General features: G+C 41.6%; 1 protein-coding gene and 1 pseudogene across 1 annotated transcript in view; one reads left to right on the top strand and one right to left on the bottom strand.

Moving 5' to 3' along the window:
* Positions 1 to 6112: 6112 nt before the first annotated feature.
* The window catches only part of CCNB3 (cyclin B3), a 57618-nt gene continuing 35923 nt past the window's right edge, over positions 6113 to 27807 (bottom strand). The window contains exons 7-11 of the mRNA XM_030306163.2: positions 14517 to 14654; positions 11187 to 11342; positions 10280 to 10429; positions 6635 to 6765; positions 6113 to 6420 (exon numbers count right to left, since the gene is read on the bottom strand). Coding sequence (XP_030162023.1) covers positions 6348 to 6420; positions 6635 to 6765; positions 10280 to 10429; positions 11187 to 11342; positions 14517 to 14654 — 648 coding nt within the window. The 3' untranslated portion in view covers positions 6113 to 6347. The remainder of the gene's footprint in view (positions 6421 to 6634; positions 6766 to 10279; positions 10430 to 11186; positions 11343 to 14516; positions 14655 to 27807) is intronic.
* Positions 16973 to 17782, top strand: LOC116737909 (annotated as a pseudogene).

The raw sequence follows: 27807 nt of genomic DNA, 5'->3' as shown, positions 1-27807 counted from the left end.
AGTTTCCACTTAATTTCTACTTCCTTATATATTCTATTTATTGGATGAAACTTTGTATTTTAACATTTGTTCCAGGAGCATTTGCAATTGTTTTTTTAATAGTAGCTGATTTAAAGTCTTTGTCACATAATTGCTATATCCATATCCTCTTGTAATTGATATCTTTTGTCCTTTTCCATACAAGTTCAGACGTTCATGGTTCTTTGTATGCCTGTTAATTCTGGAGTATCTACTGGATATTTTGAGTATGACATTATAAAACTCTAAGTCTTGCCTAAATTGTATGGAAAACACATTTTTGTTTTAACAATTTGACTACATTCAGGCCATATGCTTCCACCAGCCTTCTGTGGGCTGATGGTCCAATGTCAATTCAGTTTTCAATTTCAGTGTTCTTCAGATCTGTCTAGTGTGCATCAGTCTGGAACCTAGATGGATGTCCATTAACTCAGTTCTCAAATTCTTTGGTATGCTAATTAGGACCTAATCAACACATACGCAGGTTAGTGTTGCATAGCCAGAAGCACATAAAAAAAAAAAAAAAACAACAAACTTTGAGGTCACTTTCCTGAGTTCCAATCTCTCCATGTTCTCCCCAATACTATCTAATTCCTGGGACTTCCTTTCAGTCCTGTGGTTGGAAATTGTTCATTTCTGCAATTGTCTCACCTCTGAAGACAAACAGTGGAAGGACAGAGATATAAAAAAGCAACAGTGTTTGTGGCTCTATTCACTGTGGCCACAGATCCATCAAATAAAAATGAAAGGTCCTTTGTCTAAGAGTATTGGTTCCAGAAAGTTCCCATTGCCACTACATAATTGCCTGGGGATTGAGATGTGAGGGAAGAGACAAATAAAGAAAAAAAATGGGGAATTTTTGTCCCCCTCACTTTTCTAACCAGAACTAGAGCACTCTCCTGGAGTTCTCCGTGTCTGTACTCACTTCCAGGTTTTAAGCTGCATTAAGTTCAGGATGGAGCTTTTGAGAGGGGGTAAGAGTAGGAAACTCTCCACTGGTTTGCTGGTTCCTCAAATTTTGGTGTTCTCCAATCTGCCTTAAGCTGTCTACTTTTCAGAATTCTCAAATAGCTGGGCCATGTACTCTGTCCAGATCTTAAGATTGTGTTCAGTGAGAGACAAAGAGTGGCAGGCACTTAACGGTTTTAACCAGAACTGTACTCAAGAAGTGAATTAAAAAAAATCATTCTGGTCATTGTATGGAGGGTGAATTTGAAGGGAACAAAATTTAAGATAGGGAGACCAGTTAGGAAAGTCTCATAAGTAATCCACAGAAAAGACAAGATCTCAAGCCTGGGCGGTGGTAGCAGATATTATGATGAAAATGTCAATTCAAGAAATAGTTGGGAGGTGAAATTGGCAAGACTTAATGAGGTCATCCTTTTATAAGGCCATAATCAAAATATGTAAGCAAGAAATTCAAAGTGATCAGGACTGATGGATCCATTAAAAAAATACTTAGGAATGGGGCACCTGGGTGGCTCAGTCGGTTGAGCATCCGACTTCAGCTTAGGTCAAGATCTCACAGTCTGTTAGTTTGAGCCTCACATCAGGCTCTGTGCTGACAGCTCAGAGCCTGGATTCTGCTTTGAATTCTGTATCTCCTTCTCTCTCTACCCCTCCCCTGCTCGCACTCTATCTCTGTCTCTCAAAAATAAAGATTTTTTAAAAATTTTAAAAAATACTTAGGAATAAATAGAATAGAAATAAAAAAAACTTATACTTTGATAACTATAAAACATTGTTGAAAATAATTAAAGTCCTAAATAAAAGACATACCATGTTGTAATGCAATCCCTAACAGTTGGGTTGTTGTTGTTTTGTTTTTCATAATGCAAGTGCCTGACTTAAACACACTGCTAGTCCCACCCCCTCACCTCTCAATGGTTGATTTTGATAACTGATCATTTCAGCCAATTGTTTTTCTTTTTTTTAAATCTTTTTTTGATGTTTATTTATTATTATTGAGACACCAGGAGAGACAGAGCATGAGCATGGGAGGGGCAGAGAGAGGAGAAGACACATAATCTGAAGCAGGCTCCAGGCTCTGAGCTGTCAGCATAGATAGAGCCCAATGTGGGGCTCAAACTCACAAACTGCAAGATCATGACCTGAGCCAAAGTTGGACGCTTAACCGACTGAGCCACCAAGGCACCCCAGCCAAATGTTTTTCTCTTTCCATAATTTAAATTCTTGCTCTTAGGTTTTAAAGTCGCCAATAAAGAATGAGCTCACAAAACCCTAGGTTCCCACCCTGACCCCATCAACCTAAATAGAAGCAGAACCCTAGTCCTGTGCACACAAGTGCTCTCCCTTTGCCTCTCCCTCTTCCCCCAGCATCCCTAGACCTTGCTGTGTGACTCTACATGTGCTGTGTAATTTCTAAGTAATAAACCTTGTCTCTTTTGGAGTTTCTTGATGGTTACTGCTAAGGGTGTCTTGTAATCATAATAAGAACCACAAGGATCAGAGCAGGTCCAAACACAACACTGGTTATCAAAAGGCTGAGACTGGCACAAAATACACATTCATAGATTAGAAGATGTAATATGGGTAAGATGGAAATACTCACTAAATTGGCCCACAAATTCAATGCAATCTTTATCAAAATCCCAGCTTTCTTTTCAGAAATTGACAAACTGATGCTAAAATTCATTTAGAAATGCATAGCCAAAACAATACTGAAAAAGAGGAGCAAAGTGTGAGAACTCACAATTTCCCGATTCCAAAACTTATTAGAAAGCTACAATAATCAAGATGGTATGGTACTGGTATAAGGATAAACATATAGGTAAACAGGATAGAATCAAGAGCCCAGAAGAAAGTGGAGAAAATATTAGTCTTTTAAAGAAATGGTGCTAGAACAACTGAATATCCACATGTAAGAAAATGAAGTTGTCCACCTACATTACACCATATAGAAAAATTAATTCAAAATAGATTTAAGAATTAAATGTAAAACTGTAAAACTCCTAGAAGAAAACATGGGAATAAATCTTCATGATCTTGGACTAGGCAATGGTTTCTGAGATGTGACACAAAAGCCAAAAATATCAAAAAAAAAAAAAAAGGATAAATTTGACTTCATCAAAATAAAAAACTTTTATGTTTCATTTTTTAAATTTTTTAATGTTCATTTTTTTGAGAGAGACAGAGTACGAGCCAGGGGAGGGACAGAGAGACAGGGAGACAGATTCTGAAGCAGGCTCTAGGGCCTGAGCTCTCAGCACAGAGCCCGACGCAGGGCTCAAACTCACCAGCTGCGAGATCATGACCTGAGCCAAAGTCAGACGCTTAACTGACTGAGCCATCCAGGCGCCCCGAAAACTTTTACGTTTCAAATAGAACTCTCAAGACTGTCTTGATAATGACAATATCAAGACAATATCAATTGTGAAAAGACAATCCACAGAATCAGAGAAAATACTTGCAAATCATCTATATGATCCAGAATATATAAAGAATTCTTACCACTCAGTAATAGACAAATAACCCAAGTAAAGATCGGTGAAGAATTTGAATAGACATCTCTCCAAAGAGGATAAACAAATGGCAAATAAGCACATGAAAAAAAATGCTCAAATCATCAGCCATCAGGGAAATGCAAATCAAAACCATAATCACATACCACTTTACACCCAGTAGGATAGCTATAATTAAAAAGACAACAAGTGTTCAAAAGAATGTAGAGAAATTGAAACCCTCATATACCGCTCATGGGGATGTAAAATAGTGCATAATCCAGCAATTCCACTTCTAAGTATATTGACAAGAGAAATGAAAACGTATGTCCACACAAAAACTTGTTCATGAGTGCTCATAGCAGAATTACTCATAATAGCCAAAAGTGTGGGACGAGATAAAACAAAATGTGGTATATTCATACAATGGAATATCACTCAGCAATACAAAGAAGTGAAATACTAACACCTGCTGCAACACAGATGAACTTTGAAAACATTATGCTAAGAGAAAGAAGCCTACAAAGGGCTACACATTGTATTTAGTTTATATGAAATGTCCAGAATAGGCAAATCAATAGAGACAGAAAAATTAGTGGTTGCTTGGTGCTGGGAGTGGGGGAGTCGGGTGGGGGCGTGGGGGGACTGGGATTAACTCCAAGTGGATATGGGTTATTTTTGGGGGGGTGATGAAAGTGTTCCAAAATTAGATTATGGCTATAGATGTACAACTCTGTGAATATGCTGAAAACTATTGAATTGCATACTTTAAATGGGTGAATTGTGCAGCATGTGAATTGTATCTCAATAAAACTTTTACAAATACCTAAAGTTACAAAGAAAACTAGTTACACGGATCTAGGTTCATCAAAATTAAAAACAAAATTCTTGGGGCACCTGGGTGGCTCAGTTGGTTGAGCGTCTGACTTTGGCTCAGGTCATGACCTTGCAGTTCGTGAGTTCAAGCCCCACATTGGGCTCTGTGCTGACAGCTCAGAACCTGGAACTTGCTTTGGATTCTGTGTCTCCTTCTCTCTCTGCCCCTCCCCCACTCACGTGTGAGCGCTCACTCGCTCTCTCTCTCAAAAATAAACATTAAAAAATTTAAAAAGACAAATTCTTGATAAAGAATTAGATGTGCTTCTTTAAGAAAGAACTAAATAACAAGATCCAAGTCTCATAGCTATCTTCATTTTGATGTAGTGATAAGTATAAATTTTGAGACATGTGCAAGGACAACACCACAAATGATTGATGGTTTCATTATCACCTCTAAAGAACAGAGTTGAAAACAGGTGTGGGGCAGGGTGGGGGGTGGAGGGCAGAATAATCAAACCAGCTTATGTTTTCCTCTGATGAAGCTCCAGCATTAAAAAGCAGGTATAAGACACTTCCTTTCAGTGAGGCTGGAATTTGCAAGAGGAATTCCAGCCTAGTGCTTTCAGCATGTTTATGCCAAGTTGGCTATGCAAGCTGAATCACTGCCAAGCTGCTTAGATCTCTAGCTGTGCCCTGTAGTCACCTTGAATACAAGTAGAACAGGGCAGGTGGGAACCCAGTGATGTCTGGTTGCCAGGGAAAAGCAGGTTTGGAGGGGGAATGGAAAACTGACACAAAGAGAAAAGAAAGCACTAAGACATCTAAGGGCTCCGAATGCCCTCCCTCCTGTCCCCAACCACAAAAGGTGATGTGACCAGAATAGCATGGGGCATCTGGGGCTAGAATTGGTGTGGTATTTTCCCCCAAATTTCTCCATGGGATTGTCCCCTCTACCAGATTCCTACCCTCAGGACTGATATTCAAACATTTGACAAGTGGTAACAAATGAGCACAGACTAAGACTGGCAAATGCCAGTCATAGTACTAGAATAGGGTCCTAGAGGTCTTCCGCTGTGACAGACATTACTTAACTGCAGTCACCAGATTGTGGGGAGGTCCCAGAGGTCTTAGAGGCAGGATTAAGGCAGTGGCTCTTTGTCATCTGGCATGAAGTAGATTCAACTCCTCTGCTAACAACTAAGATAGCTGTACTAATACACATCACCCCAAAGGTAGGATGGATAGGGAGAGAGAGGAGAACCTCCTTAAGGCTTTATAAATTAACGTTGTGCAAACGGTTGATGCTTGCATTCATAGGACATCTCACTGATTGAACAGGTGGAAATTTTCCCTCTTGACAGAAGATAAGGTCCAAAAGAGGTTCTGGTGTGCCACTCCAAGCAGCTTTTCAAATTTAGACTCGAGGAAGCTGCTTAACTATGAAAGTAGGGTTATATTTGGGTTAAAAGTCTGTTCCCCACCTTTTCATCATCTAGGAAGAAACAAAGCAAGCAACTTGAGATGGGGACCAAAGAGTACTGGCCCACACTCCCAGCTTCCCCAGATCTGAACACTGAGACCTGTGTGTCCAGTAGGGCTCTCTCTCCTTGGACTGGGCGCTAACCCCCCTAGGATCCTCCTTCCACAGACTCATCCTTCAATTCATACCCTAGGTTCAATTCTTCTTCCCATAAAGAGCAAGTCTCCAAACAGAGAAGGAAATTGGATAAGCTAGATCCTTTAGGCACAGGGAAAACACATCCCTGGACTATGCATGGAGCTCCTGAGCAGTAAGAGAGGAGGTGAGCCATTTTAACGATAAACATTAATTTTTTTATTAAATTTCTAATCAAATACAACAATAATTTCTTTTCCTTCATTAAAAAAACAACTATTTACAACATTACCAATTTGGGAAAAGATAAACAAAAGAGTAAAAAGAAAGAAAAGTGATTAAAAGACAAATTCCAAGACAGAATAAATAACAGCTTACTTAAATGCCTGCCTGACCCTGGCTGCTGCCAGAGTGCCAGATCCTCAGCCTCAGAATTAGCAGTAGTTCAAGATATCCTCCAGGTTCAATGTGTCCAAGGGGGGGATTTTGGTGACTTCAAAGAAGACCCTGCAAAAGGAAGAGGGGCCTGCTCAGTGTAAAATGGGCCAAAGCAAACAGGGTCCATGGACTAAGTGGGACATAGGGCTCTTGGTTCCCTATCTTGCTTTAACCCTAAAGCAGAAAGTAAAGTGAACAGTACTAAATCTTTTTCCTTAAGTGAAGCTAGCCCGCCTCCCAATGGCTAAGCACAAACTCATCCTCACTGGAGCTTGGTACTTACCGGTGAGAATACTTAGAATGCACAGTCTTGAGCCTACTGCAAGGATGCAAAGTCAGCAGGATGTTTAGCTGCTTGACCAAGGGGTGAAGATCAGAGGTCTTGTAGCCACTGCAATACTCCAGGGCAGGAGCCTGGAAGAAGCAACATGAACAGTGACTTTTACCACAGGAAGTAGACCCTTCCTCTCTCTCTACTACCCCAAGTCCAAACCTCCTATACATGGTATAGGTAGGGAAGATAGTCAAACATTTCAAAAATGCATACAGTGCAGACACTGACCAACAATTATAGAGTACTTCCTAGAAGACTAGGTTCCAGCTGTGAACTAGTGGTATGGCAATCCATAGTACGTATGTACCATATACCTATACTTACCAGTTGAACATTAGCCCCGTGGTAGGTATTCATGTAAGTCAAAGTCCACTAAAGAATCTAAGGAACATGACTGGCTTTGTAATGTACTTGCTCTCAGGTGAAGAGCGGGTGGCCAGGCAAACCTCAGAATAAACTTAAGGTCCCAAATCAACAGACCACAGGAATTTAAGGCAGCTCCTCTTCCCTGGCTCTAAGAGCTATCATCCCATGCATTTATTTTCTCATTCAATTTTAAGGCTTCCCATTATGTGGCAGAAGTAATATAGCAGAGCATTTGAGAACAAAGGTTCCAGAGGCAAACTGCTTGGGTTCAAATTCTAGCTCTACCAACAGCAGGAACTTGAGCCAGTTATTAATTTCTTGGCGCCCAGTTTCCCACTATGCCAAATGGGGATCATTACAGTAATTACATCACAGGATTAAATGAGTTAATATACACAATGCATAGGGAACAGAGTCTAGCACATAGTAAGTGCCTGAGACATGCTAGCTAGGATTAATATTACCAAGTCCTGCGTAGGCTGCTGTGAATGCAAAGATGACCCAGGTTCCTGCCCCTAAGGAACCTGTAGTGGGGGAGACAGACATGCATGCAGAGAATTACAGAACATATGGGAAAGGCTATAATGGAAGTGAGAATGGGACACTGGAGGAGCAGAGCAGCAGGACCCATGAACTTTCTCCAGGAGTCACAGAAAGCTTTGTAGAGGAAGACACATCTGCAATGGGTGTTGAAAGTCAAGTGGGACCTCCACAGGTAGAGAAAAAAAAGGTTTATTCTGTAAGGCAGTGGTTTTCTAAAAAATGTCTAAATTATTTTCCCTGAACTCCTTTTTTTTCAAACATCTTATCTGGAAGCCCAAATATCTTACCTGCAATTAGGGGTGGGAGCTGACAAACCCACCAGTTTGTATCCCTTTACCTTTTACATGGCCCCTGAGACACTTCTAAAGGAATCCCAGGGCTCTGCTAAATACTGTTTAGAAACAACTGCCACAGGGAAAGGGGAATCATTGGCATGCTGAGCAGGGGAGTAACACAAGGGGTAACACATTATATTGAGTGTGTCAAATAAGATCAATGGCCCCTTTGTCACTGCACAGGCTCAGGCCCCAATGCTTCATCTTGACTATTATGAAAGCCTACTCACTAGTGTTCCCACTTTTGCACTCTCTCTCATTTAATTCACTTTCTATACTGCTATACCGGTGCTGTTTCCAAAACACAGAAACAGGAGTAGGTCACTCCTCTGCATAAAAACTTTCCAACGCCTTAGTATAGAGTGGGTCTCAGCTTGGTATCAAAGGTCTCTCACAATCTGATGACACCCTATTATTCTGGTCTCATCTCTCACTATTCCCTATTAATATATCCTCTGCTCTATCTATAGAAAGTGCCTTATTCTGCCCTGAAAACATCATACTTTTTTCTTATTGCCTTCACATCTTTTCAATTCTCATTCCCTCTACCAAGAATGTCTTCTCTCACACGTTCCTACGAATCTTTCAAGACCCAACTTAAAAGTACCCTCCTCTGTGAAACCTTTCTTATCTATAGAAGCAGTATACACAGCACAGAGGACTGTGTAGCCATACTACCTGGATTCAGATCATGGTTCACATTTAGCCAATACTCACTGGTACAGCCATGCCAAGTGTTAAAACACTGATATATTTCTGTAGTGGTTAGCAAGCAGTTTGCTTCCCTGAGTCCCTCAACTGTCTCCCTCAGCACCTATCACATTTCCCCAGGATCCAAAGGTCAAAGCCTGGCATAGCATGGGGCATCTGGGGCCACAGTTCCAAAGCTATGGCCACATCACTTCTGATTACACAGTAGGTATACAATGTGAACACTACTCCTAATCCCCAAAGACTAGCTCTGCCCCTCATTAGCAAAATCTGGGAAGTTATTTCTTATCTGTAAAGTAGGGATAATTGTACTGATTTTGTGAGGATTAAACATTAATAAACAAAGTACTCACATCACTGTGTAAGCACTCAATAAATGCTAGCCATTTTTTTTCTTTTTCATCAACATCACTGCCATTTGTTGAATGCTTTCTCTGTCCCAAGAAATTTCAGTATGACTTGTCGAGTTCACACAACTGTTTATAAGATTCTTTCTCAGTACACATAGCTTTTCCCAACAGTAGTAGTTCCAGGATTTCTAGGTTGGAAGAGCTTAGGAGTTTTATTTTGTACTGGGGAAGAAGGCTTTAGGCACCTTCCTCTTCAGAGAAGAGCACCATACTGTACCTCTGAGTCCCCCATTAGACACATGGACAGTTGCTTTCACAACTCTGTTTTCTGGGTCTGTGCCTCTCAAATTCTGTTCCAATAAGCTCCCTCAGGGAAGTGGAGAGCAACCTTGCTGAGGGGACTGCATGAGGCAGGGATAAAATGGGGCTAGGTGAGAAGGGGGCCCATCCTACCCTCTGCTGCAACCAGAATAACTTCAAACGAGTCTGTTTCGTGATATTGGGCTTTCTTTGGAACAAGGGGTACTGTGACTAAGAAAATAAAATAATTTAAAACCATTGCTGTAAAAGCCCTTTAGGCAGCCAGGCTCCTAACACATTGAGATGTCAAAGAATTTATAACCGTGGGTATGCAGCGGTTTTGTCACTGAGTTTCCCATGACCCTAATTTACACCTTCCTCCTGAATGGACCTTGTGTTTTTTTTCTTTTTAATTGAAGTACAGGCAACATACAATACTACATTAGTTTCAGGTGTATAACATAGTGATTCAACATTTACATACATTATGAAATGTTCACCAGGATAAGTGTAGCTACCATCTGCCCCCATACAACATTATTACAATATTACTGACTATATTCCCTATGCTGTACTATACATCCTATGACTTATTTATTTTGTAACTGGAAATTTTTACCTTTTAATACCCTTCACCTATTTCATCCATCCCCTCACCCCTCTCCCCTCACCAGTTTGTTCTCCATATTTATGAATGTTTGTTTCATTTTTTTTAGATCCCACATATAAGTGAAATAATACAGTATTTGTCTTTCTCTTAATTCACTTAGTATAATATCCTCTAAGTGTATCCATGTTGTCACAAATGGGAAGATTTTATTCTTTTTTACGGCTAAGTAACATTCCAGTGTGTGTGTGTGTGTGTGTGTGTGTGTGTGTGTGTGTACACACCACATCTTCTTTATTCATTCATCCATCAAAGGGCACTTAGGTTGCTGACTCTGTGCTTTTAAATCTCAACCCCTTGCCCCCAGCAAGTATTTGTTTACCCAGTGTCCGAGCTTCTTCATGTAGAGGGCCAGGAGGAAGGAGCCAGCAGCTAGCTTGGAAGCCCTCTCCTGGATATAGTCGTATTCCTGCAGAGTCATCTCACAAATGAAGCGGGACAAAGTCAGCGTCTTCATGCTGGCATGGAGGCACTAAAGGTAGCAAGAACACTGGCTCAGCAACCAATTCAGAAAACCAGCACCAAGCAGAAGACCCCCTGTACCCATTCTCTCTAGTTATCCGAACTCAGGCCTAAATGGCTCTCTGCCTGAACAAGTTACCTCTCCTGCTACCATGACTCGTATGAAGGACCCTACCCCCCAAAGTACAGAATCTTTAGCGGGGGTAGGATTCTGAAATCGGCAATAGGATTTGCTCCCTTTAGGGTTTTTAGCCAATTTATCAATTTATCCAACTGTAACTCTGCACCTGGCTCCACCCTAGAAATATTCCATGCCTCAAAAGAACTTCTCTTTTCTTGTTTGACTCTTTTTAAAAATATATATAACCAATAACACACAGACAAAAGTACACATGTGTACTTGTATAATACAATAAATAATTACAAAGTGACCTCCCCTGTAACTAATACTCAGATGAAGAGAGCTTTACCAGCATCTCCCCCAAACTTCCCACATATTCCTTCCTGATCAAGGAATCTTCTTCCCCTCCCCTACGCTGCCTTTACCTAAACTTAAGGGCATGCCACGAAAATCTGCAATTTTGTTACCCCCATACTTCATAAAGATTGCCAATCTAGGAGGACAGATTGAAGAAGAAATTCCCTAGCACCCCCCACACACACACCACAGCCCCTTTCCCTTTTCCTGCCACTCAGGTGGCCACTCTGGGTATGGAAAAGACTAACCCAGTAGTGGGGAGAATGCGGATGTGCCTCCTCCCTCTTACCCTAGCATATCTTCGCAGAAAATGATAGGCAATGGGAATGTTGATATCAAATTTGAGGGTCTGCAGGATGCTGATTTCCATGGTGAGCATCTCATCTCGCTGATAAATATCATCACAGATGTACAGGAAGTCATCCACACAAGGTGGGCAAGATTCCTATGGGTGGAGAGGAGAGACAGTCATAACCAGGCAAAGACAGCCCACTCCTCTCTGCTTTGAGGTAAAAGGCAGTGGGGGAAAGAAGTGAAGGAGAGGAGGCAATAACATGTCCCAGCATAAACCTTCAGGGTAGCTCTGAGAGCAAACTTCTGTTGACTTCAGTGATCCATCTGAAAAACAAAATCAGAGACATAGGAGAAGTCTGCCCCCACACTGTACTACTGGAGAGAGAACAGGGCCTCTTGGGGTATATTCTTACTGTTAGAAGTGGTATAATATGACACAGGAACTGGGAGCAATGATCTCTCTATTAATGAGTGAAAACCTGGAATGGAAATCTAAGACTTGCTCTGGGGAAAGGGGGGGAGGGAGGGAAGGGAGGGAAGGGAGGAAAGGAGACCATGGAAAGTGGAGCTAGAGAGAGAAAATAAGCCCATACTTTGTTTCCTAGTCTAAGAAATTAATATGGATGTTTGGGAGGGGCACTACTAGGGTAGTAGGCAGTGAGAGACAGGCAGGCAGCCACAGAGAGAGCCTAAGCAGAGACTGAGGAAGGACTGCAGGGGGTGGGAGGATGTGCTTGGGGGCTAGACTGGAAAGATGGAGACCAGGCCAAGGGTGAGAAGAACCCAGATCCAGGAGCACCTTAACATGTTCTGCCCTCTGCAGGTTGAAACTTGGTTGTGGGGAGAAGACTAGGAGGCAGGAAGACCCCCTGCATCTTTTATGCAGCTACACCTAACTTCCCACCCCAGTGTTCTTCCCACATCTTTCTCTATTTTTATATCTCAGACTAGACCAAGCCTGTAGTCTGCAGACAAGGAAATTGAGGCACAGAAAGAGTATGCAAATAGCTCAAGTTAACACAGCACCTAGCACCAACACCAGGACAAGAAACTCTCCCTTTCTTTGCTCTACTCACCAGTGGTTCCTTCCTTTCTTCTCTTCTCATACCATTTCCACACCTCCCCTTGCAAAAGTCTTTCTGTATTTCCCTACCCCCCACAGGAGGGGAACACACCCCTTCTCCAAAAAAACATAGTGGGGCCCTTCGTCCTGACAACCAGAAGAGGAGTGCTCCTGGTTCCAAGATTTGCTAAGTAGTGCCTCTTTGCACTCTGCTCCTCCTTCTGCTGTTGGCCAGTGATTCCCAACTTCTTTTTAGTCCCCTTGGGGCTGAGGCATGGAGCACTTGCTAAGCCATAAAGATGGCCCTAGGTAGGGGAAGGAAGGAGGAGGGTGAGGAGGGAAGGAGAGAGGGAAGGAGAGCAAGGAATGAACCAGGGAGTGAGTGAACAGGGAAGGAAATGAGCCACACAGGGAAGCAATAAACGAGAGAGAAAGAGACACAGTGATGGAGGAAAAAAGGAGAGAGGGAGAAGGGAAAGGAGGCTAGGGATAAAGGAAGGGATGGAGGGAGGAAGTGAGTCAGAGAAGGTGGGAAGGAAGGAGAGACCTAGAGAGGGAGGGAAAGAGGATGGAAGGGAGCATGGGTGGGAGGAAGTGAACATGTTAGAGGGAGCTATCAAGAGGTAGAGCTTAGAGGGAGCAGACAGTGAGGGGGAACAAGAGAACCAGGGAGCAAGTGAGTAGGGAAGGAAGTGAACCAGAGAGGAAAGTAGGAAAAGAGCAAGGGAGGGCAGGAGAAAAGAGCGGAGAAACAAGGGAAGAAGATGAGAGGAGGATGGGAAATAGCTAGAATTAGAGACAGTCATGGTGCCAGAGTACCAGGGAGCAAGGGTGGGAGATAGGGTGGGAAGGAGCACTCAAGGAAGGGAGAGAAGGCATTTACAGAAAAGGAAGGAAGGGAGGATGGGAGGGGGAAGCAAAATAGGAGGAGGGAGGAAGCCTGAAAGGAATGAGGTGGGGACTAAGGAGAGATGGGACGGGAGAAGAGAGCAAGGGAAGGGAAAAGAAAAGGAGGGAAGAAGTAAGGGAGGGTGGGAAGAAGATTGAGTGGAACAGAGTAAGGGGTTGTGGCAGAAAGAGAGACACAGAAGGAGGGATGGATGGAATTAGGTTGGGAGGAGGGGAGAGAGGGAACTAGGGAAGGAGAGAAACAGTGATAGAAGAAGTGATGCAGGAAGGAAACCCAGTTTGGAGTGGATGAGTGTATAAGGCAGGGATGGAGGAATGAGAGAGGGATAGACAGAAGGCTGGAAAAAGGAAGAGAGCTAGAGAGCAAGGGCAGAAGGGAAGCAAGGAGGGAAGTGAAGCAAGAGCTGTAAGAAAGGGAAGGAGAGAGGAGGTAAGGAGCAAAAGAGGGAGGACTGATGAGGGAGGGAGGTCTGTGATCATGGTAGGGAGTGAGGGAGTGAAGGAGTAAAGGAGGGAGGGAAGCATGAAGCAAGTTAGGGATAAAGTTGGAGAGGGAGTGAGCGAGGGATCACAAAAACAAACCTACAGCTCTAAAGCTCTTGGAATGCAGTAAAAGTTGCTATCTCTCTGCTTCTAAACCCAAGGTTTCACACAACTAGCCTATCTATAGAAAAATAAGTTGAATAAGATCATTTAGCATCTAAAGAAGAGGAAAGAACCAGATAAATGAGATGGATTATGGTTATAAAGGAAAGGCCTGCTACTTGCTTTTATAATGCTACTTCAAAAATAACTATTTCACCTGGACTCATTACCATCTACATGAGGTCATTTTCTCTTAAATGTCTCCAGCACCCAGGTTTGGAACTGCTTTCTTATATATGAAGTTCAAGACTCCACTAGGTAGAGATGGAGTTGGCAGAAGAAAAAAAGGGTGTGGTAGGAGGGCACAGAATTATGGATCAACAGGAAGATTTACAAAGAACAACCTATTTAACTAGGCACATAACCACATACACACGTCTTCAAAGAGGAAATGAAAGAACCCTGTGGACGCCAGGAAACAAACACACCGCGATTGCCACCTAACACAAGCTTCATTGCTAAGAAAGAGACCCAAAAAGGTAGGTAATATTATTTTTGTTTGTATGTATGTATCTGTACACACACACACACAGGCACACATATATGCAAGTATAAGCATGTATGTGTTTGTGTGCATATACATGTATATGATACATGCACACATATGCCTACATACATACTGATTTTTGTAAACATACACGTACATACACATCTGACTCAGACAGAAACTTGGTTAATTATCTCCAGGCTCTATGAACTTGGGCTCACCTCAAATTTTGCTGCAATCAGAAACGCAGTGGAACCAAGGAGTTGGAGCTTGTCCCTCTTGCATATTACCTCCATAAGGTAGTGATCCACCAGTTTCACTGCCAAGTACAGGGTCTCATGACTCATCTCAAAGGTCATCTGGAGTAATACACAAACAGGAATCTGCATATTGTCCCACCCCAAAGCCACACCCAGCAGATCTAACCACCTGGTCTGCAGCATGGTGGACAGTGGAGCTACCAGGCCTGGCCAGCCTACACTCTGCTATGAATGTGGGCACTCCTTCAGCTAGGTGCCTGGCCATATCTCCTGTGCCTTTGAGGACCTGGATAATTCTCGCCTTACACAATGAGGTAGATGATCAGTCTTACAAAAGAGATGGTCTGTCTTCTCTATGAGCACCTCGAGTGAACACACCCTCTTGCCTTGGTCTCCAATACCTAGAGTCTTGCTTTCCCCACTTGCTACTACATCATATGGTGAACTCCCCCAAAGAGATCATGTTTATTTAGCTCTAAAATACAGAGACCTGTTTATTATTCGTTCATTAGTGTTTCTCCCCAATTAGATATACTATTAGAATATATGAATTGGGAACAAGTACCAATAGCACCAATTGGAAGTGAGCTGAGGGACTAGAGAAGCCAAGATGAGATTAAAGCATTAGTACTATAATCCTCCTTCCCCTTTTTCTCTTATCTATCCTTGTCTTGCCTTCACCAGCTCGAGGAAACCACCTCCTATAACTCCAGACCCAGTGTTAGTGCTGGCCCATATGGCCTACCTCACAGAGGTATCATCCTCAGAGAACTGCTACTTTCCATTCTTATCTTTTTTTCTTTAGGTAATTATTTGACCTCAATTTCTTAATACTTAAGGTGATAATCATTACCTACTTCATTTGCATGAACTCTGTCCATCTCTTTCTTATGACATTGCTTTGGAAAATGTGGTAGGCAGAATAAAATGTTCACATTCTAATCCCCAGGACCTATGAATATGTTACTTTACATGGCAAAGGGAAATTAAAATAGAATATGGAATTAAGATTGTAGTCAGCCAAATTTAAAATAAAATAGGGTGATTATCCTGGATTATCTGCATGGACCCAATGAAATCACAAGGGCTCTTAAAAGTGGAAGAGGCAGGAGAGAGTAATGCAGTGTGAGAAAGACTCTTCTGGCCATTGCTGGCCTTGAGTTACCTCTGTGAGTAAATGACAAAGCCAATGCGTGCATAGCCTCTTTCCAGTACCTCACATAGGCACATGGTTAGCCATGTAGCACACTGTTACAACATGGTAACATCTAAAGTGTAGGTAATATCTGAATGAATGGTTGAAATTTGGAGTCAAATATTCAAATGAGCAGCAGTGTCAGTTATAGTAATCCTCCTTCCTTGAATTTAAGACAGTACTCTTCTAAAATAATTCTACCACCTGGGGCTACATAGAACAAGTATAATTGTTCTTGTGACAGCCCTTCAGCTACTGAAGAAACTTATCACATCTCCTATAAATTTCCATTCTAGACCAAATAACTTGACTTCCTCTATTCTTCACATGATATGGTTTTCTGTCCCTCAGCATCAGGAGGAGCCTAACTTTGTGCCAGTTAGAGAAAAGTGGCAGTGCTTTGGATAATTCAAGTAGCTACAGTAAACAAAGACAAGAAGCCTTTCAGCACTATAGCAAGGTTCTCTCCCTCACAACTGCCTTTGGCTAGCACACCCTTCTAATTGTTCATAAATGATTATGCTCCTTATCTGGGGATAAGCAAGAAACAAGAGGGAAGTAATAAATTAAAAAACCTATAGAAAATATAAAGATTACTCTTAGTCTCAAACTAGGAGACAAATCTGACAAAATTTATCACAAATTCCAAAACTCAAAGACCCTCTTCTGCAAAGATAAATAAATGGAGAAAATTGCCCAAATATATAAAAAAGACCAACTAATTTTCCAAGGGGAAATGTTCTGAGAAAACCAGAGCAAGTGTCTATTTATGAAGCCTTTTCATTGCAAAGAACTGAAATAAACTTTTTAAAAGCATATCCTCGACAAGACCTGAGAGGACACTGAATCTAAGAAGAGAACACTGTGGGATCCAGAAAGACTAGTTTCTGATGAAAAATCACGTAATTAAAAAAAATGTAATAGAGAAAGCGAACAGTACATTCAGTTATGACAAAAATCAAATCAATTATTCTAAAGGCTGCTTTAAGAAATTCTCCCAGAAATGAGAGGCAAGAGAGAGTTGAAAATATGAAAGAAAAGTTGAGATACAAGAACAGATTATGGAGATACACATGTACACATGCATATACACACACACTCAGAATGAGAGAAGAGGCAGAAGAGAAACAATAAGTAATAGTTAATAGATAGATAGATAGATAGATAGATAGATAGATAGATACAAATTTCTCTGAGCCAGTCTCTCCTCCACCCATCCAAGATGCCAAAAGGCAAGAAGACTAAGGGGAAGAAGGTGGCCCTGGCCCCTGCTGTGGCAAAACAGCAGGAGGTCAAGGAGATGGTCAATCCCGTTTGAGAAAAGGCCCAAGAATTTTGGCATCAGATAGGACACCCAGCCCAAAAGGGACCTCATTCACTTGTCTAATAGCCCTGCTACATCCAGCTGCAGCAGCAAAGGGCTATTCTCTCTATATAAATATCTAAAAGTACCTCCTGCGATTTACCAGTTCACCTAGGCCTTGGACCACCAAACAGCTACTCAACTGGTTAAGCTGGCCCAACAAATACAGACCAGAGACAAAGCAAAAGAAGAAGCAGACATTGTTGGCCCAGGCTCAGGAGAAAGCTGCCAGCAAAGGGGATGTCCCCACTAAGAGGCCACCTGTCCTTTGAGCTGGGGTTAATACTGTCACCACCTTGGTGGAAAACAAGAAGGCTCAGCTGGTAATGATTGCACATGATGTGGCTCTGATTGAGATGGTTGTTTTTCTGCCTGCCCTGTGTTATAAGATGGGGGTTCCCTACTGCATCAAAGAGAAGGCCAGGCTGGGCGTCTGGTCCACAGGAAGACCTGCACCACTGTCGCCTTCACATAAGTTAACTCCAAAGACAAAGGAGCTCTGACTAAGCTGGTGGAAGTTATCAGGACCAATCACAATGACAGATACAATGGGATCCATCGACGCTGGGGAGGCAACATCCTGGGTTCAAAGTTGGTGGCTGCATTGCCAAGCTGGAAAAGGCAAAGGCTAAAGAACTGGCCACTAACTGGCTAAGTGTATGCTGTTGAATTTTATGTACACCAAAGTAATGAAAATTCTATTATGTCAAAGTAATGAATTTTATGTACATCAAAGTAATGAAAAAAAAACTCTTTTTCAAAGAAAATTTCTCTGAAGCAAAGACAGATTTATTCTTCAGACTGAAAGGACTCACAATATAATGGACAAAGTTAAGGAAAACAGAAATGTCAAAAATAATTCTCTGTAGGGAAGCTAATGCATTAAACAACAATAATATGGATCTAAGTCTCAATTATCTTGACTACACATAGAAGCAAAAATAAACTACAAGTGTGCAAATTATCTTACTTGAGAGGCAATTAACAGATCAGGTTCACTAAAGGAGTTGATTTTTTTTAATGTTTATCAATTTCTGAGAGAGAAAGAGAGAGTGAACAGGAGAGGAGCAGATAGGGAGCCAGAATCAGAAGCAGGCTCCAGGCTCTGAGCTGTCAGCACAGAGCCTGACCCAGGGCTTGAACTCACAGGCCAAGAGGTCATGACCTGAGCTGAAATCGGCCACTTAACTGACTGAGCCACCCAAGCACCCCAAAGAGTTGATTAAATAATAGACTCTATCCGTATAATAGAATATTATGCAACAGCTGGAAAAATTGCTAAGACGTTCTTAAAAGAGCAAGTTGCAGAGCAATGTGTACAGCATGACCTATTCATGTAACAAAAATATCACAAAACCCACACTCATTAAAAAGTGGTATTTTTAGGGATGCCTGGGTGGCTCAGTTGGTTAAGTGTCCGACTTCATCTCAGGTCATGATCTCACAGTTTGTAGGTTCGAGCCCCGTGTCGGGCTCTTCTGACAGCTCAGAGCTTGGATTCTACTTCAAATTCTGTCTCCCTCTCTCTCTGTCCCTCCCCCACTTACACTCTGTCTCTATCAAAAATACATAAACATTTAAAAAAATTTTTAAGATAAAAATTTAAATAAATTTAAAAATGGTATTTTTGTAAGTATATATATATATGTGTGTGTGTGTGTGTGTATGTGCATTCATGTATTCCTCATAACATGTAAGATTTTTAAAGAAAGATAGTCAGGGTGAGCTTGAGCCCCCCATCTGGCCAGCTCGAGCCTCTCTGCCAGTAAGCACAAGCCCCACTTCAGTTTGGAGAGAAGATGGTGGCATAGGAGGACTCTTGGCTCACCTCGTCCTGTTGATCACTTAGATTCCACCCACATCTGCCTAAATAACCCAGAAACCCGCCAGAATACCAGCAGAATGGACTCTCCGGAGCCAAGTGTAGACAAGAGGCCCAGGGAAGAGGGTAGGAAGGGTGGAGAGGCGGTAAATGCTACAAGGACTGGCGGGAGGGAGCCGGGGCAGTGGAGGGGCAGCCTACCTGGCAAGGCAGAGCCCCCGAGTCTGACGTGAAAAAGCGGAGGGGCCAGACGGAGTGAGTTCTGACATCCAGCAGGACTTAACATCTGGAATATTAAAAGTCAACAGCTCTGCTCTCAGAGAGCAGGGAGGGCGGGAGAATACCAGGAGGGAAAGTTGTTGAGCCCTGGAAGACAGAGCTCAGCTCGGCGGGGAACAAAGACGCTGGCCAGCGCCATCTCCCTCTCCCATCCCCCAGCCGAAATCCCAAACGGAACCATTTCCCATCACCGAACTTGCTTGCACCGTGCAAACTCCCAATGCTGTGCTTCGGTGGATCCATCCCGCTGGTGGGTCTGCCTCCTTCCCAGTGCTGCAGGGACCCTCCCGAAGCAGACCACTGACGGCAAAGTGAGCTAAGCCTGCCCCTCCCGCCCCTGTGCACCTTGCGGATCCACCCATCCACCCCGGCTAATACGCCAGAACCCATCAAAGCAGCACCACAAGCCTGGCAGTGTGCAAGTAGCCCAGACAGGGGCCTCACCACTCCACTGTGAGTCCTGCCCCTGGGAGAGGGGAAGATAAGCTACACACCAGTCTGACTGCGGCCCCGCCCACCAATACAAGTTACTCCAGAGAGCACAGGGGAAGTGCCCTGCAGTTCCACGCCACCCCAGGGACTATCCAAAATGATGAAACGGAAGATTTCTTCTCAAAAGAAACCCCAGGAAGTAGCAACACCTAACGAATTGATCAAAAACGATTTAAGCAATATAATGGAACAAGAATTTAGAATAATAGTCCTAAAATTAATCACTAGGCTTGAAAAAAGTATACAGGACAGCAGAGAATCTATTGCTACAGAGATTAGGGGACTAAGAAACAGTCATGAGGAGCTAAAAAATGCTATAAATGAGGTGCAAAATAAAATACAAATGACCACAGCTCGGATTGAAGAGGCAGAGGAGAGAATAGGTGAATTAGAAGATAAATTATGGAAAAAGAGGAAGCTAAGAAAAAGAGAAATAAAAAAAATCCAGGAGCATGAGGGGAGAATTAGAGAACTAAGTCATGCAATGAAACGGAACAATATCTGTATCACAGGAATTCCAGAAGAGGAAAAAAGAGAGAAAGGGGCTGAAGGTATACTTCAACAAATCATAGCTGAGAACTTCCCTGATATAGGGAAGGAAAAAGGCATTGAAATCCAAGAGGCACAGAGAACTCCCTTCAGACGTAACTTGAATCGATCTCTGCACAACATATCATAGCAAAACTGGCAAAATACAAGGATAAAGAGAAAATTCTAAAGGCAGCTAGGGATAAACACGCTCTAACATATAAGGGAAGACCCATAAGTCTAGTGGCAGATCTATCTACTGAAACTTGGCAGGCCAGAAAGGAACCACAGGAAATCTTCAATGTGATAAACAGAAAAAATATGCAGCTGAGAATCCTTTATCCAGCAAGTCTGTCAATCAGAATAGGAGAGATAAGCTTTTATCATGAAGTCAGAAACAATTACAACAGACTAAGCACTCATTTCAAGAAGATAGGGAAAATAAATTTTAATAAACTAAGAGTAAAATAAAGATGAAAGCAAATGTCAAAAATTTTTAAAAAGGAGAAGTTATACATATATCCATGAGCTGGTTCTTTGACCAGAAAACTGAATGAAAGTTTTGCAGGAACACTAAAGACAGCATGCACATGCATGCAATCACATGAAAGCAAGCTAACACAACACACACATTTTTAATGATAAAAGAAATAACTACAAAGGATTAATTAAAAAATACCATAGATAGACTATGATAATGACTGTCAAAATATCTATAAAATAGATTATTTTGGGGGGGTACCTGGGTGGCTTAGTCAGATAAGCATCCAACTCTTGATTTCAGCTCAGGTCATGATCTCGTGGTTTGTGGGTTCAAGCCCTGCACTGGGCTCTGCACTGACAGTGTGGAGCCTGCTTGGGATTCTATCTCCTTCTCTCTCTCTCTGCCTCCTCAACTCTCTCTCTCTCTCTAAATAAACTTAAAACTTTTTTTTCAAAAATAGATGATTTTTGAAAGAAAATATAAAGTACAAAAATGACTCATGAGGAATAATAAAACCTTATAGGCCAGGGGCACCTGGGTGGCTCAGTCAGTTAAGTTTCCTACTTGGGCTCAGGTCATGATCTCGCAGTTCGTGAGTTCGAGCCCCATGTCGGGCTCTGTGCTGACAGCTCTGAGTCTGGAGCCTGCTTTAGATTCTATGTCTCCCTCTCTCTGTCCTTACCCTGCATGTGCTCGCTCTCTCTCTCCCTAAGAATAAACATTAAAAAAAATTACAGAAAAAAACCTCAGTAGGCCAATAACCATCAGTGTTATTAGAAAGAAAGGGTTATCCGAGAATGACTCTTATCCGAGAATGACTAAATGCATCAATAAATTCATGAGCAAGTTCATCAAGGAAAATAATTCTCATGTTAAACTTAGTATTGTAGGAAAATTTCTCCAATTATGTTAAGCTAGAGTAGGTCTGGCACCACAACTTAACAAACACAGCACCCTTGATCAAACATTTACAAAGGAATCTTATTTGTGAATATAGAAGCAAAAATTCTAAATAAAGTAAAAGCATATCCAATCCAAGAGTAAAGTCAATAAACCATGACCAAGTTCAGAAAAGTAGATGAATGCAAAATAAATACAGAAAAAATACTGCTTTCCCAATATATGAATAAATTTAAAAATTAAAAGGATAGCACGCATAACATTAAAAAAATTCCTCAGTACCCAAGAAAAACCTTTTCACATCAGTGAGACCAATACAAAGACGACTTTTTTAAAACTTAAAATTGTAAAAGAAGACCTGGTAACTAAACAGACACAACATAACTGACTTGGAAAATTTGGTACTGTAAAATCTGTGAATTCTCCATAAATTAATCCGAACAGGCTATTTCTGAAAAGTTGACAAAACTACTCTACAGCCCACCTGGAAGAATAAATGTGTAAGAACAATGATGAACATTTTGTAAAATAAGAGGTAATAAATGTATTACAAAGCCATAATAATAAAAACAGCATACTACCATATTAGCATAGACAAATGTACCAAAGAATAGAATTGGAAACACCATAAACAAACCCAAGTATATGTGATTAAACATTAAGAGGTCCAAACTTCCAGTTATAAAATAAGTTAAGTTACAGAGATGAGAAGTACAGCATAGGGAATATAGTCAATAATATTGTAATAATGCTGTATGGTAAGAGATGGTGTGTACACTCATTGTAGTGAGTGCAGAGTAATGTACAGAATTGTTGAATCACTGTGTTGTACACATGAAACTAACATGACATTGTTTGCCAACTGTACTTCAATAATAAAAAATACATTTCAAACTGCTAGATAATGAAAACAAATAAATGGTGTTAGAATGACCGGATAATCATTGAGGGGAAGTGTATAGGTGCTAACACCAAAACCAAAATAAATTCCAATTAAAGATTTAAATGTGAACATGAAACTATAAATGTTCTAGAAAAAAAATTCAGAGAAATATTTATATAATTGTGACTGGATAAGACTTTTCTAGGCAAGAAACAAATCTTAAAACCATAAAAAAAAAAAACTGATGGACCTGACTACTTAAAATGCCAATGCATCAACCTAAAGAAACACATTAAGTGAGGGGAAGGTGGGTGATGGGTATTAAAGAGGGCATCTTTTAGGATGAGCACTGGGTGTTGTATGGAAACCAATTAGACAATAAATTTCATATATTTAAAAAAAATAATAAAAAAACAGAAACACTAAAATTTTTCATTCATCAGATGGCAAAAAAATATAACACCCTATGTTGGTAAGATTGTGAGAAAACAATCACTTTCATTCAGTAAAAGTACTATGGGCATGATATTTCAGAAGGACAGTGCCTATATGTATAAAACTCTAAGTGTGTACTGCTTTGGTCTAATACTTCTATTCCAAGTAATTTATTACAGAAAAACAACAGTACAATTATCTACAATGTAAGCATATGCATGTTCACTACAGGGTTATTTCTAAGAGCAAATTTTAGAAATAACCAAAATGTCCATTAATAGGGGGTTAGATAAATAATGACAGTTGAAGAACAGAATACTATATAGTCAACAAAACTGATATAGAAATACATCAATTTAACTGGAAAGATGTCACAATTACATGAACACAGTCACATGAGAAAAAAAGCAAGTCACGAAACACTATAAAGAGGATATAACAATCTTCAATGTGTATGTTCCTAACGTATTTTCAAAATACACAAACCAACCAATGACAGAACTGGAAAAAGAAATATACAAGTTCACAATTACAATTGAAAATTTCAGTACTATTCTCAGCAACAGAATTAGTACACAGAGGACCCTGAAGGAAGATGGCAGCGTAGGAGGACGCTGGGCTTAACCGCACTTCCTGCTGATCACTTAGATTCCACCTACACCTGCCTAAATATCCCAGAAAACTGCCAGAGGAATGGCAGAATGGAGTCTCCGGAGCCAAACACAGGCGAGAGACCCGCGGAAGAGGGTAGGAAGGGTGGCGAGGCGGTGCGCGCTCCATGGACTGGCGGGAGGGAGCCGGGGTGGAGGGGCAGCTCGCCGGCCAAGCACAGCCCCCGAGTCTGGCTGGCAAAAGCGGAGGGGCCTGACAGACTGTGTTCCGACAGCAAGCGCGACTTAGCGTCTGGGAGGTCATAAGTTAACAGCTCTGCTCAGAAAGCGGGAAGGCTGGAGGACAAAGGGAGGGTGAGCTGCGGAGCCCCCGGACGACAGAGCTCAGTTTGGTGGGGAACAAAGGCGCTCGCCAGCACCATCTCCCTCGCCCATCCCCCAGCCAACATCCCAAAGGGAACCAGTTCCTGCCAGGGAACTTGCTCGCTCCTCACAAACACCCAACTCTGTGCTTCTGCGGAGCCAAACCTCCAGCAGCGGATCTGACTCCCTCCCGCTGCCACAGGGCCCCTCCTGAAGTGGATCACCTAAGGAGAAGCGAGCTAAGCCTGCCCCTCCTGCCCCCATGCACCTTGCCTACCCACCCCAGCTAATACACCAGATCCCCAGCATCACAAGCCTGGCAGTGTGCAAGTAGCCCAGACGGGCCACGACACCCCACAGTGAATCCCGCCTCTAGGAGAGGGGAAGAGAAGGCACACACCAGTCGAACTGTGGCCCCAGCGGTGGGCTGGGGGCACACATCAGGTCTGATTGTGGCTCCGCCCCCCAACTCCAGTTATACACCACAGCACAGGGGAAGTGCCCTGCAGGTCCGCACCACTCCAGGGACTATCCAAAATGACCACACGGAAGAATTCCCCTCAAAAGAATCTCCAGGAAATAACAACAGCTAATGAACTGATCAAAAAGGATTTAAATCATATAACAGAAAGTGAATTTAGAATAATAGTCATAAAATTAATCACTGGGCTTGAAAACAGTATAGAGGACAGCAGAGAATCTATTGCTACAGAGATCAAGGGACTAAGGAACAGTCACGAGGAGCTGAAAAACGCTTTAAATGAAATGCAAAACAAAATGCAAACCACCACGGCTCGGATGGAACAGGCAGAGAGAGAATAGGTGAACTAGAAGATAAAGTTATGGAAAAAGAGGAAGCTGAGAAAAAGAGAGAGAAAAAAATCCAGGAGTATGAGGGGAAAATTAGAGAACTAAGTGATACACTAAAAAGAAATAATATATGCATAATTGGTATCCCAGAGGAGGAAGAGAGAGGGAAAGGTGCTGAAGGGGTACTTGAAGAAATAATAGCTGAGAACTTCCCTGAACTGGGGAAGGAAAAAGGCATTGAAATCCAAGAGGCACAGAGAACTCCCTTCAGACGTAACTTGAATCGATCTTCTGCACGACATAGCATAGTGAAACTGGCAAAATACTAGGATAAAGAGAAAATTCTTAAAGCAGCAAGGGATAAATGTGCCCTAACATATAAAGGGAGACCTATAAGACTCTTGACAGATCTCTCTACTGAAACTTGGCAGGCCAGAAAGGATTGGCACGAGATCTTCAATGTGCTGAACAGAAAAAATATGCAGCCGAGCATCCTTTATCCAGCAAGTCTCTCATTTAGAAGAGAAGGAGAGATAAAGGTCTTCCCAAACAAACAAAAACTGAAGGAATTCGTCTCCACTAAACCAGCCCCACAAGGGATCCTAAAGGGGATCCTGTGAGACAAAGTACCAGAGACATCACTACAAGCATAAATCATACAGACATCACAATGACTCTAAACCCATATCTTTCTATAACAACACTGAATGTAAATGGATTAAATGCGCCAACCAAAAGACATAGGGTATCAGAATGGATAAAAAAACAAGACACATCTATTTGCTGTCTACAAGAGACTCATTTTAGATCTGAGGACACCTTTAGATTGAGAGTGAGGGGAGGGAGAACTATCTATCATGCTACTGGAAGCCAAAAGAAAGCTGGAGTAGCCATACTTATATCAGACAAACTAGACTTTAAATTAAAGCTACAACAAGAGATAAAGAAGGGCATTATATAATAATTACAGGGTTTATCCATCAGGAAAAGCTAAGAATTATAAATGTCTATGCGCCGAATACCGGAGCCCCCAAATACATAAAAAAATTACTCACAAACATAAGCAACCTTATTGATAAGAATGTGGTCATTGCAGGGGACTTTAACACCCCACTTACAGAAATGGGTAGATCACCTAGACACACGGTCAATAAAGAAACAAGGGCCCTGAATGAGACATTGGATCAGATGGACTTGACAGATATATTTAGAACTCTGCATCCCAAAGCAACAGAATATACTTTCTTCTCGAGTGCACATGGAACATTCTCCAAGATAGATCGCATACTGGGTCACAAAACAGCCCTTCATAAGTATACAAGAATTGAAATCATACCATGCATACTTTCAGACCACAATGCTATGAAGCTTGAAATCAACCACAGGAAAAAGTCTGGAAAGCCTCCAAAAGCATGGAGGTTAAAGAACACCCTACTAACGAATGAGTGGGTCAACCAGGCAATTAGAGAAGAAATTAAAACATATATGGAAACAAACGAAAATGAAAATACAACAATCCAAACGCTTTGGGATGCAGCGAAGGCAGTCCTGAGAGGAAAATACATTGCAATCCAGGCCTATCTCAAGAAAGAAAAAAATCCCAAATACAAAATCTAACAGCACACCTAAAGGAAATAGAAGCAGAACAGCAAAGGCAGCCTAAACCCAGCAGAAGAAGAGAAATAATAAAGATCAGAGCACAAATAAACAATATAGAATCTAAAAAAACTCTAGAGCAGATCAACAAAACCAAGAGTTGGTTTTTTGAAAAAATAAACAAAATTGACAAATCTCTAGCCAGGCTTCTCAAAAAGAAAAGGGAGATGACCCTAAGAGATAAAATCATGAATGAAAATGGAATTATTACAACCAATCCCTCAGAAATACAAGAAATTATCAGGGAATACTCTGAAAAATTATATGCCACCAAACTGGACAACCTGGAAGATATGGACAAATTCCTAAACACCCACACTCTTCCAAAACTCAATCAGGAGGAAAGAGAAAGCTTGAACAGACCCATAACCAGCGAAGAAATTGAATCGGTTATCAAAAATCTCCCAACAAATAAGAGTCCAGGACCACATGGCTTCCCAGGGGAGTTCTACCAGACGTTTCAAGCAGAGATAATAGCTATCCTTCTCAAGGTATTCCAAGAAATAGAAGGGGAAGGAAAACTTCCAGACTCATTCTATGAAGCCAGTATTACTTTGATTCCTAAACCAGACAGAGACCCAGTAAAAAAAGAGAACAAGAGACCAATATCCCTGATGAATATGGATGCAAAAATTCTCAATAAGATACTAGCAAATCGAATTCAACAGCACATAAAAAGAATTATTCACCATGATCAAGTGGGATTCATGCCTGGGATGCAGGGCTGGTTCAACATTCGCAAATCCATCAACATGATACATCACATTAATAAAAGAAGAGATAAGAACCATATGATCCTGTCAATCGATGCAGAAAAGGCCTTTGACAAAATCCAGCACCCTTTCTTAATAAAACCCCTTGAGAAAGTCGGGATAGGAGGAACAAACTTAAACATCATCAAAGCCATTTATGAAAAGCCCACAGCTAACATCATCCTCAATGGGGAAAAACTGAGAGCGCTGTCCCTGAGATCAGGAACACGACAGGGATGTCCACTCTCACCGCTGTTGTTTCACATAGTGTTGGAAGTTCTAGCATCAGCAATCAGACAACAAAAGGAAATCAAAGGCATCAAAATTGGCAAGGATGAAATCAAGCTTTCGCTTTTTGCAGATGACATGATACTATACAAGGAAAATCCGATAGACTCCACCAAAAGTCTGCTAGAACTGATACATGAATTCAGCAAAGTTGCAGGATACAAAATCAATGTACAGAAATCAGTTGCATTCTTATACACTAACAATGAAGCAACAGAAAGACAAGTAAAGAAACTGATCTCATTCACAATTGCACCAAGAAGCATAAAATACCTAGGAATAAATCTAACCAAAGATGTAAAGGATCTGTATGCTGAAAACTATAGAAAGCTTATGAAGGTAATTGAAGAAGATTTAAAGAAATGGAAAGACATTCCCTGCTCATGGATTG

The sequence above is a fragment of the Lynx canadensis genome, chromosome X (genome assembly GCF_007474595.2).
Source record: "Lynx canadensis isolate LIC74 chromosome X, mLynCan4.pri.v2, whole genome shotgun sequence".
NCBI lineage: Eukaryota > Metazoa > Chordata > Mammalia > Carnivora > Felidae > Lynx > Lynx canadensis.
This window is presented reverse-complemented; position numbering and strand designations above follow the sequence as displayed.